The sequence below is a fragment of the Sciurus carolinensis genome, chromosome 15 (assembly GCF_902686445.1).
Source record: "Sciurus carolinensis chromosome 15, mSciCar1.2, whole genome shotgun sequence".
NCBI lineage: Eukaryota > Metazoa > Chordata > Mammalia > Rodentia > Sciuridae > Sciurus > Sciurus carolinensis.
Window position 1 is genome coordinate 53,944,092 of NC_062227.1, and position 15,540 is coordinate 53,959,631.

General features: G+C 39.2%; 1 protein-coding gene across 2 annotated transcripts in view; it reads right to left on the bottom strand.

Annotated features, from left to right (window-relative positions):
- Window positions 1-15,540, bottom strand: part of Epg5 (ectopic P-granules 5 autophagy tethering factor) — a 104,825-nt gene that overhangs the window by 70,797 nt on the left and 18,488 nt on the right. For both annotated transcript variants that reach the window (XM_047526427.1, XM_047526428.1), the window contains exons 6-12: window positions 15,007-15,080; window positions 12,860-12,965; window positions 10,216-10,330; window positions 9,663-9,813; window positions 8,296-8,451; window positions 4,114-4,271; window positions 643-797 (exon numbers count right to left, since the gene is read on the bottom strand). In XM_047526427.1, coding sequence (XP_047382383.1) covers window positions 643-797; window positions 4,114-4,271; window positions 8,296-8,451; window positions 9,663-9,813; window positions 10,216-10,330; window positions 12,860-12,965; window positions 15,007-15,080 — 915 coding nt within the window. The remainder of the gene's footprint in view (window positions 1-642; window positions 798-4,113; window positions 4,272-8,295; window positions 8,452-9,662; window positions 9,814-10,215; window positions 10,331-12,859; window positions 12,966-15,006; window positions 15,081-15,540) is intronic.

Sequence of the window (15,540 nt, forward strand, 5' to 3'; positions counted from 1 at the left end):
GCCCAGAGTAGTAGTTATCTTTTTTGATGTAAGATGGGTAATTAATAGTAGAATCAAGTCAAAACTCAGAGTATCTGATTCTAAATCCAATATTCTTTCCACCACCTCCTTTAAATTGGCTTGGAAACCAGGTTTCCATGTTACCAGCAAGGATGAAGAAAAAGAGCTTGAGGAATAGTAAGGGAAACAGTATAAAAACTACAAGTGCCAGGCCATGCTAGATTGTCTATTGCCTACCCAAAGTCATGCTCAAATGTCGAGATAGTACTGGGAAATGGCAGAGTATAATTCATGTTTTCAAAACTCCCTATAGCAAAAGGATGCTCCTTTGATTCCCTATCTCCTTCTGAGTACAAATAATAAGCTCAACATATCAGACTTCTAAAAAGGCAACACCAAGCCAGGTACAGTAGTGCATGCCTATAATTCCAGCAACTTGGAAGGCTGAGGGAGGAGGAGCCCAAATTCAAAACCAGCCTCAGCAAACTGGCAAGGCCCTAAGCAACTTAGTGAGACCCTGTCTCAAAATAAAAAATAAAACAGGCTGGGGATGTGGCTCAGTGGTTAAGTGCCCTTGGATGTAATCCCCAGCATGAGAGAGAGAAAAAAAATTGCTGATTTATACAAATCAATAATTCTAACCTCATATATCTCCAGAACAATAATTTTTATGAAGTCTTCATCCACGTTGGTTCTTCTGGCTTGAGCCATCTGAGCAAAGGTAGTCAGAAGACAAATCTCTTCCGAGCTATTCATGGAAGAAAGACACCTCTCAAAGTTCACAAAATGTTCTGGGTCTGCAAATTCATGTCAAGAAAATTAAAGTAGAGAAAGAAAAAAATTCATATGCTTCAATTACTCTTTCAGAGAGAAAGAAGATACAAAATTAAAAGAAACTTTAAAGATACAAAAGGTCTTTCTTTGCCCTTGAAATGGATTTCCATAGGTAAAAGGAAGAAGGTTGGATAAATGGCCCCTGAAATTCCAGCAAACTAAGAAGAGACATTTAACACCTCTAAGCCTCAGTTTCCCCATCTGTCTCAAAGTATTATTTAAGGAGATTAAATGACACATCACTTGTTAAATGCTTTTTAAACTATAAAGCTCTACACTACTGCCACTAGGTGAGGCAACTTCCAAAGCAGTACTGCACAGGCTGGGGCAGAGCTCAGTGTTAGAGCTCTTGCCCACCAAAGTAGCACAGTCCATTTCACAGGCATGCTTGAAACTACTGGATAATGGCCTGGCACAAGAATGAGGACATTACTAATAAAAACTAGGATTAACAAACTACTCAGCATAAACATGACATTCCAAATAAAGGTAATGGGCTTATAAGTGAAAATTAGGGACAAGAAATGAGTTATAACCATGGCTGAAACACCCATGAATGTAATGATACAGAATATATTTGCCTAGTTCTGAGGATGCTGTGTTAGCAGTATTACATCTTATTGCTAGGAGGCAGTATTAACAACTTTGCAAGACATGATAAAAAAAAAAAAATTAGATGTTGCAAAGGGAAAATTTTACAGAGAAGAGGGAATAAAGATCATTTAGGAAATATATTCCTTTGATGGAATTTTTCACAGTAAGAATGCAAAAAGCCAACAATTCTCGTCACATATTTACACATTTGACAAATCAAAGGTAGTTCACCAAATTTCCTGCAGTTTCAAATAATTCCATGGGGTACTTATCAGACCAATTTTCATTTCCTGTTCCCAAATTGGATTTATAATGGAAATTACTATACAGAGCATTCTCAGAATAATGAAAAATTAGAAATCATTTAAACTTAGAATGTTTGAAGGTATAAGGAAAATGTGTTACATTTTAAAGAATTCTATAAAAAGAACAAATGGGAGAGAAAAATTGTTTTCTAAATTGCTTTTAAAACATTAAGGAAAAACCATAAACACATTTCTACATTTATCATCAAATTTAACTCTACTAGTGGTCATAGCATTGATCACACTAGAAAGATGGAAACAGAAAGAAGTCAAATTGAAACAAGCCAACTTTTAACAATTCCTGCTGAAAAGTCTACTAGTTAAAATTAACAGTAAAAATTTGTTCTTTGGGAACTATTTGTGACTTCAGGATCACCTATAGGCAATACTTCAAGTAAGAACTGGCTACAAAAAATAAGAATTTCTGTTGAGAGCGGTAGCACACACTTGTAATCCCAGCAGCTTCAGGCTGAGGAATGCCAAGTTTGAGGTCAGCTTCGACAACTTAGTGAGACCCTATCTCAAAATAAAAACTTTAAAAAGGATGGGATATGCTCAGTGGTAAAGCACCCCTGGGTTCAATCCCCAGTACCCAAAAAAAAAAAAAAAAAAAAAAAAAAAATTTAAGAATAAGAATTTCTGATGTTTATTAATTATAAAACATGGCAAAAAGATAAAATGAGAAAACCTTGGGCTTGCATAAACACAGTAAAAATCAAGCCTCCCAACAAAACTTGGGACATGAAAGATTAAACAAATGAGAAGAGGCAAAAATAGCAAATTAGAGTAAGAAGGTCAAGTGCAAAGACAACGTCAAAGTTAGAACTTGATAAGGCGGAAGAAACTTCTCTACTGCATCACAGTAACTCTGTGCCAGGTGATAAAGGCAGTAAGAGAGAAAATACCATGCTATAGGAGCCTGGAGTCCAGAGAGAACTTCCAGCTCAGGACCAGAGCTCCACAGTGAGACCACGATGGTACTGCCTCTGCATGGCCTGGAATCACATGCATCACAGGCTGGGTTCCTCGGCTGCTACATCTGCCAAGTGTGTAACACAGAGCCTGGCAGATTCTAAGTACTGGATAAAGGGAGATGGCACTACAAAGGAGCCCTCGCCAAGACTAAACTGCCCAAAGCTAACCATCCCAGCCATATCCAAAGGAAATGGCTATTTTCTATATTCACTATTTCACCCACAAAATTAGCTGCCAGGTCGCAGACAAAGGCTGTGAAATGCTCTCACCTCGCTCCTTTGGAAGTCCGTGTCCCACCACAAGAAAGATCTAACACAACCACCTCCCCCAGGACACTGCATTTTATGGAGCAGAAAAAATGTAAGAATCCAGAGTTATCTCTGGACTAAAAAGAAAACTAGAGACAAAAGTGGACTCATGCAAAACACACACATACAAAAGGAGAAACAGAAAAAGGAGAACGAAGACATCAATCTAGAACGGAAAAAAAAATCAAGACAAAAATATCACGAATGTTTGCAAAAGCTATTTTGCGAACAGTAGAGACTCAAAAACCACTGAGCAACATCCCCAGCATTTTTTTTTTTATAGAGACAGGGTATTGCTGAATTGCTTAGGGCCTCATTAACTTGCTGAGGCTGGCTTTGATCACGATCCTCCTGCCTCGGCCTCCTGAGCCACTGGGATTACAGGTATGAGCCACTGAACCTAACAAGGCTCAATAATTTTTAAAGCTTTTTAAATTTATGGTTTCATTTTAAGTAATAAGAAGGTTTAAAATTTTTGAAAATAGAATTAGCTTTTGGTATGTTCTGAAATCCTATTAATATTCTTTTATGTCTTCTTCAATGTACAGATTAACAATTAAAAATCATAATATATATCTAATTAACTAGTCTGATTTTTTTCATTTTTAACATTATAACAATAGTAAACAAATATCCTATAGTTGAGTGTTAGCATAATATTAATCCTTAATCAGGTTTTCCCCAAAATTATTTTTAAAGTATAACTGTCTACCTCTTTACCTATTTTATAAAAACTATACAGCTAAAAAAAAAAAAAAAAAAAAGGTATTAGGGAAAACTGTGTACAAAACCTTAACAGATTTTCAGACAATATATATCTGTCATTCTAACCTGAATCATTTCACACATGCAGAAAAGTGATTCCTAAAAGTTAAGACTACTGCATTTATTACACATTATTTGGAACTAGTCAAATTTGGATTTCAGAGATGCCAGCTTCTATCTAATAAATCCAAACAACAAAGCTGTGTCTTGAATTTCAAAATCAATCAGTACACAAGTTAAAAACATTCTCTTAGTCCCAAAAGTAGAAGGCCATGACAGAGAAGTGCGGGAAGGCAGGGGAGCTGGTGCTGCCTCCCTAGGGGAGGCTGTACCTTGGAGTTGCCTCTTGCACTCCGTGGGTTGGAGGGAGAGGCAAAGCTGCTGCAGGTTCCCACACTCCACCTGGTGCATGAGGTAGAACAGCTTCCAGAGCATCGGCACCGACAGCGTCCCAAAGGGCATTTCGGACATAAACAGCCAAATGCCAAGTCTGTGTGTTTTAAAAAGAACAGGAATAACTCTATATAATATTCAGTTATACCACACTAAGAAAGTAGAAACAAACCCTCAGAGCTCTCAGGATAAAAAAGAAAGAAAGAGAGAAAGAGAAAGAGAAAGAGAGAGAGAGAGAGAGAGAGAGAGAGAGAGAGAGAGAGAGAGAGAGAAAGAAAAGAAAGAAAGAAAGAAAGAAAGAAAGAAAGAAAGAAAGAAAGAAAGAAAGAAAGAAAGTCTTAAATCACACTGCCACAACTTTTCTAACACGGTTCAGTCATAAACACCTCAATGACATATAGCAATAACAACAAACTTCATGAAGCATTTAGTTTATGCCAGGTACCGTTCTAACTGCGATGTCATATATATGTTACAGGATATGTGATATATGATATACACACCCACTTGAGTATCCCTTACTCAAGTGCTTAGGACCAAAAGTGTTTCAGATTTTTAATTTTTTCAGATTTGGAATATCTCCACATACTAATAAGATATATGGGGAATGAAAACCAAATCTAAATATGAAACTCATCTATGCTTCATATGTATCTTATACACATATCCCTAATGGTAACTTTACACAATTATTTTTGGTGCACTTGCATTTAACTTCAACCCACCACATAAGGTCAACATGTCAGTGCTAAAAAGTTTCAGATTTTGGAGGTTTTTGGATTAGGGATGCTCAATCTGTATATAACATCAACTCTCCATCCTCACTAAAACCAGGTGATAAATATTAGTATTATTCCCAATTTACACAGGGGTTCCAAAGGCACAGAGAGAATGATACAAGCTTCAGCTGGGTTTTGAATCAAAGATGCTTTTAAGACGAAGGTGACGGGCTGCTACCTAGATGTGTACATGTGTGTCACGTGACACACAGGAACATGTGTACACACAGAAACATGGGAAGTGGGTGGGTGAGAGGAATCAAAACCATACAATGACTCCTCACTGATCACCAAGTGAAGTTCAAACTCACTTTCACATCCAGTGGCTTCTACAGTATAGCTTGGCCCATACTTCCAAATACAGCCCTCTGCATTCAGAGTATCAGAGCACTTAGACAAACTGAAGAGAAGCCCCAACCCCTGCACCTCAAGGTCATCTTTTCTCCACCCTTATCTGAGTTCATCCTTGGCACCTCTGCAGAACTCCACCCACACCTGACTCTGGCAATATCACCCCTTCCATCAGTGGGTCTCCCACTGTAGTGGGCAGAAAAATCACCCAGAACCCTTGTGGGAAACACAGATTCCCAAACCCCAACAGAGATAGATCTATAGCCCAAGAAAGGGTACCTTTTACATTCGCCCAATGTGACTCATACTCCAGTGACTCTTAAATCACACTGCAAGGAACAACTTAGTTCCTATAATTTACAAACATATACTAGCCTACCAGCAATATGAGAGCAGAAACCAGGTCTTACTCATATTTACACAAACCAGTATTGTATTTTAATTATCTGTAACCCAAACCAGTATCTTGAAAATAATCAACACTCAAGAGATGTTTACTAAAATTATATGTAAATTTTATCACAAATTTTTTAAATCCTTAAAAAAAATCTCTAAAAGAAAAAAAAAAAAGGTGGGGGAGACCCACTCAAAGCTGTTTGCTATCATTTTAAGCACAACTTCAAATTGACAAATTGCACTGGGCAAAGTGGCGCATGCCTGTAATCCCAGCAGCTTGGGAGGCTGAGGCAGGAGGATCAAAACCAGCCTCAGCAACTTACCAAGACCCTATCTCTAAATAAAATATAACTCAGGGTTAAGTCCTCCTGAGTTCAATTCCCAGTATCAAAAAGAAAAACAAAATTTGACAAATTACAAAAGACAAGTTTACTAAGAGAAAAAGGGGGAAAAAATAGTGTTTACCTAACCCACATCTATGAACCTAGGCCAGCCACAGTGGCCCAAGTCCACAGTGACCTAGAAATAGTAGCAGCTAGACTCTCAAACAAGAGGCAAAGAAACTGCTCTAAGGTTTCTTTCTTATTAACTAACTATCCTAACACCTCACACAGGACTTAATACTGTTTTATAACTGATCCCAAAATAATTAAGGGAACTTATAACAGCCTTAAGAGTACTGTCATAAAACAGTACGCTCAGGCTACTAAATTCTCTATGTGGTAAACATATAATAAGACTAGCTTAGTTTTTTTGTTGACACTCTTTTGATCTAGTTTTTTGCTTGGTTTTGGGATTTTTCTTTTTTTCTTTCTTTTTTTCTTTGTTTTTTGGAGATGCCGGGATTATATCCAGGGGTATTTTACCACTGAGTTCTACCCCCAATCCCTTTTTATTTTTGAGATAACATCTCACTAAGTTGCTAAGGCTAGCACAGAACTTGCAATCCTTCCTTCTCAGCTTCCTGAGTAGCTGAAATCACAGGCTTGTGCCACCACACTTGGCTTGGTTTGGTTTCAGGTGTAGGGAATAACTACCACTAGAAATTTCCATCAGAGTGCCAAATAAATTTAGACTTCATGGCTTTTAATATCCAGTTCTCATAAAACTTATTTCTAAAATAAATTATATTCAAAAACAATGGCTCTCAATATTTTAAAAGTTAAAACAATTTTCTGTTTATATATATGATGTTATAAATAGGGTTCACAGCTCAGTATATAGAAGCTACTAAGTAACTAAGCAAACTCAAGACTGAGATGAAAGATCCCTTGATGAGATCACAAATGGAAGACCCTTGACTCTCCAGGCAGGGCCCAATACAAGATCTGGTGCATTTCACATGACTATCAAATTTATGGTATACGTGTCACAAGAGTAATCTAATTCCTACATCAAGTTCTCTCTTAAACCCGTGCCTGCAGAGTGCCTAAAAGTAGCTAGCACTTATCTAAGGAATCCTGGGCTTTTTCTAAATTTTTCTGTTCTTCATCTGACACCATACAAGAACACCACTTACATTTGAAATGCCTTTCATGGTTTAAAAAGTATTTCACATATTACTGCAATTTATCCTCAAAACATATCCATGAGGTTGATGGAAAAGTAATATCAAAATTATCATCTCCATTTTATAAATGAAAAGACAGAGCACAAACATTAAGTGACTTGGCCAGGGTAATCTTAAATGACAGACCAAGATTCAAACTCACTACATAACACACAATAAATCAGAACTGAGGCAAAATGGGAATATAGGGAAATAGCTCAGGAGAAGGCAGAAGCTGGGGAGAGCTAGCAGTTCCTGAGTAGAGCTGGGTGGGGCTGGAGGCCAGAGGATGCGATCCTGCTGCAGAACCTACTCCTACAGCTGGCCAGAGGCTGGAAGAGACAATGAGAATGTGCAGCTGTGACCTGCCCGGGCTTTATAGATGTCCGGGGCTCTGAGCAGCAGCCCAGATGGAATGATCAGAAGAAAACATTCACACAACCAAGCCAGGGGACCAATATCCATGATACATGTTTGTCTAATTGATTTTGGTGGTACTGAGAAGTGAACCCACGGCACTCTATCACAGATCTACAGCCCATTCCTTTTTATTTTTTGTGTTGAAACAGGGTTTCCCTAAGCTGTCCAGGTTGGCCTCAAATTTGCAGTCCTCCTGCCTCAGCCTCCCAAGTACCTGGTTACGTGTTTGAGTCACTACACCCAGCAACATTCCTAAATTTTAAAATCCTAATAAGACAAATAAAATTAGCAAACACTTTGTACCAGGTACGAGCACATACTGTGCCTCACTGAAGTATATTAGGTGCAATGAAATTCCCTTAAGTGTGTGAAGTCTTCCTCTGCTTATGGCTGCCAAAAAGTTCAGGGACAGCAAAACAGACATCAGACTTGAGAGAAACCTGAAACAGATATAATTTCAGCCAACAGGGAATACACTACAGGTAGGGATACTAAGGTCCAAAAATTTGTTCAATATAACAAATAGATGAAATAGACTAAGACACTGATCTATGTTAGTCAATGACTTTCACTCTGCTCTTTCCTATTAGCCCAGGAAGTTCTCATCAAGTATCATCAGTTCTTACCTTTTGGCTTTCAGCACATGTAGGACAGCTCTCAAAAAGAGCTCATCAAATTCCACCTGTAGTTTTTCCAAGGAGTAGGGCTGTAGGACTGATCCCAAGCCTCTATTGTGGCTCACATATTGTGCCCAATGGTCACTCACATAGCCAAGGGTCATCCTGAGCAGGAGGAAAGACAATACCATACTTTTCATTCACTCACTCAACACCAGCATCCTTACATTACATTTGAAGGATGAATGTTTTCAACACATATTTATTGAGCACTTGCTATCTTCCAGTTCCGAAGGTAGCATAACAGGCAAAATGAAACCCCTACGCTCCAGAAGCGGACTCTAGTGGAAGACAAACAGAGAGCCCACAAAATAAAGTGAAAGAATCTATCACAAGGTCATAAGTGACACTGATAAAAATAAAGCAGGAGAGGGGAACAAAGTATGTCAGGAGATGGAGGCGCAGTCAAGGTAAACAGCTGGGAGCAGAAGAGGCCTCACTGCAAGAAACATTCAGAAAACTATTCTACAGTTACAAAGTACAAGAAGAACCTGCAATCCACACAAAGAAAAGAAAGCAGATGGAGAAACAAAGGAAGAATAAACACAACACCCTATAATAGTGACACATGTAAATACTTGCATAATAATGTAAGGAATGAACATTGAGCTTGTAACAGTAATAATAACATCTTTCCTAAAGTTATCAAGAGAATAAAATAAAAAGCACAGTCCCGGCACATAGTAGGCATGCAGTCATATATTATATATGTGAGTTAAGAACAAATTTTACTTATTGCCATATTTACTAAGAAGGATCAGAAAATGAATGACTGGGTGGACTTCTGACAAAAATAGGTAACACAGGCTTTCAGCTTTTAAGAAACTACTCTCCAAGTCACCAGCCATCCCTCTTCCCACAATCCCTCTCTCCTAACTCTGGACCAAAGGTTTGCTTTACACCTGAAAAATGAGTCCAGGCTTCAAAGGCATCCTGTAACATTTACCTAGCCTCATAAAGTTGATGGATACATATCTAAAGTAAGTGAATTAAAATCAGTCTTGATTTGGAAACAAAAGGGGAAAGGGGAGAAGTTTTGTAGCTCTATGGAGTTTTTTTTCTGGAGGGAAGAGGGTGGAAAAAATAATAACCTACATATATACATATACACACATATATGAAAAAAATCAAGCAAATATTTTGACTGAAAACATTTATAAAATTCCCTTCCCATCTGGTAGGTTAGATGGAAGAAAAAACAATTCTTATTTTTTATGAGAACTAAGACCTGAAGTATAAAACACCCATGATTCCTTATAGGTAGTACTTGTGTCTTAGTAGAATGAAAGCAAACAGACACACAAATGCAATATTACCTGATCATATAACCAATTCGCTTCACGAACTGCCTATAGCGTGCTCTGTTAAAGGTTTCTAACCCCACAGCCAGAAGTTCCACTAATGAGTTTGCAAAGGCAAAAATTTTCATCATCTCTTGAGGTCTTGTTGTTTCAGGTAAATAATCTCCTGGAAGTCAATCAGATAAAAAAAAAAAAAAAAATGGTAATAGCTATAAAACAAAAAACAGTGAAGAATACAGGTATAAATATTTTAACAAAAAAACAAAGCCAAGATGGAGAGGAATTACCAAGCCCATCACTCTGGCACCTATGTCAATACGAAATGGGCAACTTGAGACAAAGCTCAAAATTAAAAAAAAATTTATTAAACTGAGCAACGTGCAAACTAGCCAGCCTTCGTGTATTTAAGCACTAAGTGGGAAATTACCAGCACAAGAGAAGGGAAATCTAGAATAGGCAGGCACAGGAAAACCTGAAACAGGAGCCTACACAAGAAGCAGGACTTGGTGCTTCCTGTGTTGAACTTGCTATTACTACATTTTCTTTATGACAAAAGAAATTAGTCTACCTTTTGCTTTAAACCCAAGAAGATGTTGAAAGAGTTCATGGAATGGAAACTGTGATAAAAGGATAACCAAGTCATCCTCATTAAGGAGAATCCAACTGGTCTCAGGGTCTTCGTCCTAGGGGAAGAGAGGCAAAGCCACATCAGTTAATCTGATCTGATCATACTGTGGTCTGGAGTTATAGGAGCTAAAGTATCACAGGTCTCCATGGTACACATATAGTATTCTCCTGAGTCCTCATGGACTTTTCCTCCAGGACAGAGATTTATAGGCTCGATTTCACAGTAGCCTGTAAATCTTCTGAAATTACAAGCATAATTTTATATGTATCTGGGTTATGTCCATTCCCAGAGGCTGAAACAGCTCTCATTAAATTTTCATCCCAAAGAAGACAGAAAAAAAATTCCTCCAGAGGAATGGCTCAGTGCTTTGACAACATCAATTAAAGAGCTGTGTAGTAGAGTCCAAATTATTTTAGCTACAATTCTCTTCCCCCGAAATCAAGGTCTACTGCAATACTCACGGACTTAGGGGGAACCAATTAATATTTGTCACAGATGACTAAAGTCTGCTGTCAATCAGTGCTAATGACAGCAGGATAAAAACAGCAGTGTTCACACAGAGTAGGGAATATCTTTGGGATCTTTTTAATTGATTCAGTACCCTGAAGTCACCTTAGAAACCAAGGCGACCTGTATTTTAAAAGGCAAGGATGTAAAAGGATTCTGAGAACTTGGAAGAATATACCACTTTAATTTCAACAAGGAACTAATCCAATTCATTCATAATTTTCTTAAGCCACCCATTTTTAAGCTCCAGTGTGTCTGCTATGGTTTAGATTTAGTTGGTCCCCTATGGTTCATGTGTTAGGAGTGTGGTCCCTAGGCTAGCAATATTGGGAAGTGGTGTAGAATCCTTAAGAGGTGGGGCCTAGTGGGAGGCCCTCAAGCCATGGAGGCACTACTCTCAGATAGAATTAAGGAAGTTCTCATAGGACCCCTTGATAGTTCTTATGAGAGGGTTGCTATAAAAGCACCAAGCCCGGCCTCACCCAGTTCTCTGGCTTCCTATTTTGAGATGTAATTCTTCTTCCTGCATGTATTCCACAGTTTACCAGGGGGCCCTCTCTAGAGCCTGCACTAAACTGTATGGACTTTCAGCCTCCAAAACTGTGAACTAATTAAAACTCTTTTTTAATAAAACTAGTTTGCCTCAAGTCTTTCAATACAGTATCACAAAAAGACTAATGCAGTGTCCAAAACAGCTAACAAAATGAGAGCCTCAGAAACTCTAGAGCAGTTCTTAACTCTGGCTGTACATAACAATCATCATGCAAGCTCTAAAACATATGGATGTCTTGGTGTGGGCCTGGGCAAGGTTTACAAGTTGACTGCGATTCTAAAACAGAGTTAATGTATAAAAACCACTGATGTAGATGATCCAGAGTGCCTTCCTCCTCCCAGCCTTTTCTGAGTTAATGGCATATATAACTTTCTCACTGAATCCCTAAGTTCCTGAATTCACTCAATATTTAGTGAGTTATAACCAAGAGCCAAGTATTTAATCATTATCTGTCTCCGAGATTAGATTTAGGAAACCTATCAGAAAAGAAGACTTCTCTCTTAAGAAAGAACACTCTGAAAAAAATATATATATGTTTGTGTTTATATATATATATATATATATATATATATATATATATATATATATATATATATATTTTTTATCCCCTACTCTAATCCTTAAAAGTCTACTTTACACCAGCTCCTGGGAAGGCTCTCAAGGAAGATTCTTCAGTCTCTAGCTAAGATGTCTGCAACCATCCACATCACTTACCACTACCAGTTACAAGTCTTGGGAATAAAATAACTATGAAGGGGTTGGGGTACCCCATTTTGAATGAGCACCTGAGGAAATACACAGTCACGGTCCCCAGTTGCCATGGGGATCTGAGAACTGTACACTCGTACTCCTTTTAAAGAGGGGTTTAGTAAACCTGGTCAATGGACATCCTAGATAAGAACATGAAATCAGGATTCAGACCAGAAAGAAGCACTGAAGCTGAAAATCAGCTGGAGGAAAAACTCCTTACACATACACTAAGCATGTGTACAGCAGAATGAAAAATTAACAAGCATTATCTCAAGAAGCTGGATTTTGATCATTAAAATCTCATCAAGCAGAAAAACAGTTTCTGCCTTTCACATGAGAAGATCTGGATAGGATGTGTATAAACATTAAGTTAGAGTGCTAGCTCTTTATTATTCAGACTCAGACTGTCTACAGGTAAAACAACCCAACTCCAAGAGCTGGTTACTATACAAAAGAAAGTTGTAATATAAATTTCACATGGTATGGCCCTATTTCTTTTCCAGGTTCCAGATCTTCTTATCTGAACAGAAGGATACTCTAAAGAAGAGTGACAGCACAGCACACCGACTCTGGAGGCTCCATATTTAATGACCATATGGTCTAGGATGAGTTACTTTACCGCCTCCACCTCAGTTTTCCCATCTGTAAAATGAGGATCACAACAGTACTTACCTCACAGGGTTGTTGGGAGGCTTAAATAATATATGAAAAGTGCTTATTTCTGGCAGAGAAGAATTTAAAAATAATGACTTGAAATAATGCAGACACGGTTACCTCTTCTCCTCCCTCATCCACTAGTGTCCAGGTTCCAGATGCAGGCCCTGAAGAGGATGATTTCCACTCACTGGGCTTCATGTGGCACATGAACTCTGCACGATTTCTAAAAAAACAATGGAAATGACTCCCATCACATAAACACAGAAAGCCCCACATTAGTACATCTGGATCATCTTTGCACCCTAAAGAAGGTTCGGCATTGACCTAATCTTAAAACAATTTGAATTAGTAAATGAGAAAAAAGATCTGGTAAAAATCACAGACACTAAAACCCACCAAGCACAAAGGCACATGCCTATAATCTCAGCAAACTAAGGAGGTTGGGGCACAAAGACCACAAGTTCAAGGCCAGCCTCAGCAACTTAGCAAGACCCTATTTCAAAATAAAAAATTAAAAAAGGAATAGGGGTATAGTTCAGTGGCAAGGCACTAGCCTAGTAAGTGTGAAGTCCTGGATCCAATTTCCAGCACTACCAAAAAAAAAAAAAAAATCTAAAACCTCACTGCTTTTGGTAGAGACACCATAACCATTCTGAATTAGTAATGATGAGCAACCGCGGAACAGAGTTACAGCAGCATGGCTCCTAGTTCATAGAGCCGGCTGCAGCTCCTCCACTCAAACCAGGCTTAAAGTGCTGCCAGGGAAATGCCTGTAGGAAACACGCCTTACTGAATACAAAAGGGCAATAATCCACAGGTAAAGCACAAACTTGTTCAGGGGCCAAAAGTACATAAAAATGCAAACACCTGTGTGCCAAAGCACACTGCCAGGTGCAGAAGCAGCCCCTGCACGCAGGCAGTGAGAGACAGTTGGGAGAATTCCTGCCAGCCAGGCTTCCCCAGGCTGTTGGCTGGATTTGATGAGCAAGCATAACCAAAACTGTTTCTTCTCCTCCGTCCTTTGTCCCTTCCTCTCTGCAAACTCACCCAGTCCTCTTTAACAAAAACTTTTTCCCACAACTTGCAGCTCCACAGCTCCAGTGCTGGCCTTCCAACAGGACAAGCTCTAGTCCTGGACTCCAGCTGCCCACAGGCATGTAGTACTTGTAAGTGTCCACTTGTACCCATCAATGACCTTGAATTTCTGTCTTTTCTGTTAGTGCTGCCTACACTCTCCCAGCCACCTGGACTTTGAAATTGAGTTATGGCATTCTTTGTTTAATCAGCTAGTAAATCCTTTCTCAGGAAGATGACCTGATGGTCCCCCTCCTCTGTCACACTGCCACTACTCTCATGCAGGCCCAGAGGGAGCAGGTTTCCTAAGACCCAAGAGCAGGTAGTAGTAACACTGCTCAGGGCCACCTACACATGAATCCTATTGTCTCCCCCCGGTAAGGATGCCTCCATGATGGGGGGCTGAGCTCCAGAGCCAAGAGGGCCAGATGTCTGCAACCATCCAATTAAGCAGAAACACATACTCTTCTCCTGACTCCTGTCCATCCTAATCTTCCTCAAATACAGCTGTACCCCTACTCGAAAACCCTCCCCTGCTACAAAGGTCAGACAATACTGAATCTGGATTCCTCGCCCTTAATTTCAAGGTCTTCTATCCACCACTCCCCAACCCCAGTTGTTTACCTTTTATTATCTTCTCCTGCACATGCCTTCACCCCAGCCCAGTTGATCTGCCTGTCCTCTGCACAGCCACATGACCTGGGGCCTTTGCTCATAGTGTTCTCCTCACTTACAGGTCTCCCAGTGAAATCCAACCTATTCTTTCAAGTTAGCTCATCCATCATGGAATCCTCTTTGACTACTCCACTCAACTCTAATTTCTAACTTTCTGCTGCAGCAACCGAATTTAGCACTTACATTTCTGTGTGCACCCTTCCTCACCACACACACACATTCACATGCTCTTCTTCTGAGGAATATATCATCTCTTTTAAAGTCTTTGGGACCTTTCACAATGACACATACAAGAGAAAAACCCACTAAAAGAAGAACCCAAAAAAGGTTAATAAGCAGTTAAAAGGGTCACTTTGGGGCCATGGGTATCAAACCCAAAGAAAATCTGCAATGTTAAGTTCTAGACTAACACTTCCCTTAGCAGCTCTTCTTTGCATCTGGACAGATAAGGAAGCCAGTTCTTTGATAGAAAGAAGCCTTTCAGTTTCTACTTCACAAAGTTCTTCCACACTTACTTGACAGGAGACATCAGTAGGGCAAGGGACTGCATAAAATGAAAGACCCCTGATGGGTTATTCAACACTTTGATCTGAAATTGGAAAAGGAAAAAGCATACTGTAGAAAATCAATTGAAGTGTTCATAATCTTAGTTCACAAGCATCTAACAATGAAGCTGCTGTCAAGAGAACAAAACTGAAACTAGCACCCAATCCACGAGAGCAGACCCAGCTCGTGGGTTACAGCACCATCTCAGCTGTGCTCAGAATGAGGGCAGCTGAATCAAATAGCTCTAACAACATGGGATGAAGGACGATGTCACTACTTCAATCCAAAGAGACACAAAACAAACACAAAAAAACCCTCCTTTCCTTTAAAAAGATTCAAATTCTTGCCACCAGGAATACTCAACAAGAGGAAATGTGGACAGGTTGAACTTGCCATACATTTTGACTCCTACCCATCTACCCCCAATAAAATGACCCAAAGGCAAGCAGCAGAGAGGAAAAAGTATAAACTGAATGTTTAGCTCCTAAAAGTGTGAGGGTTGA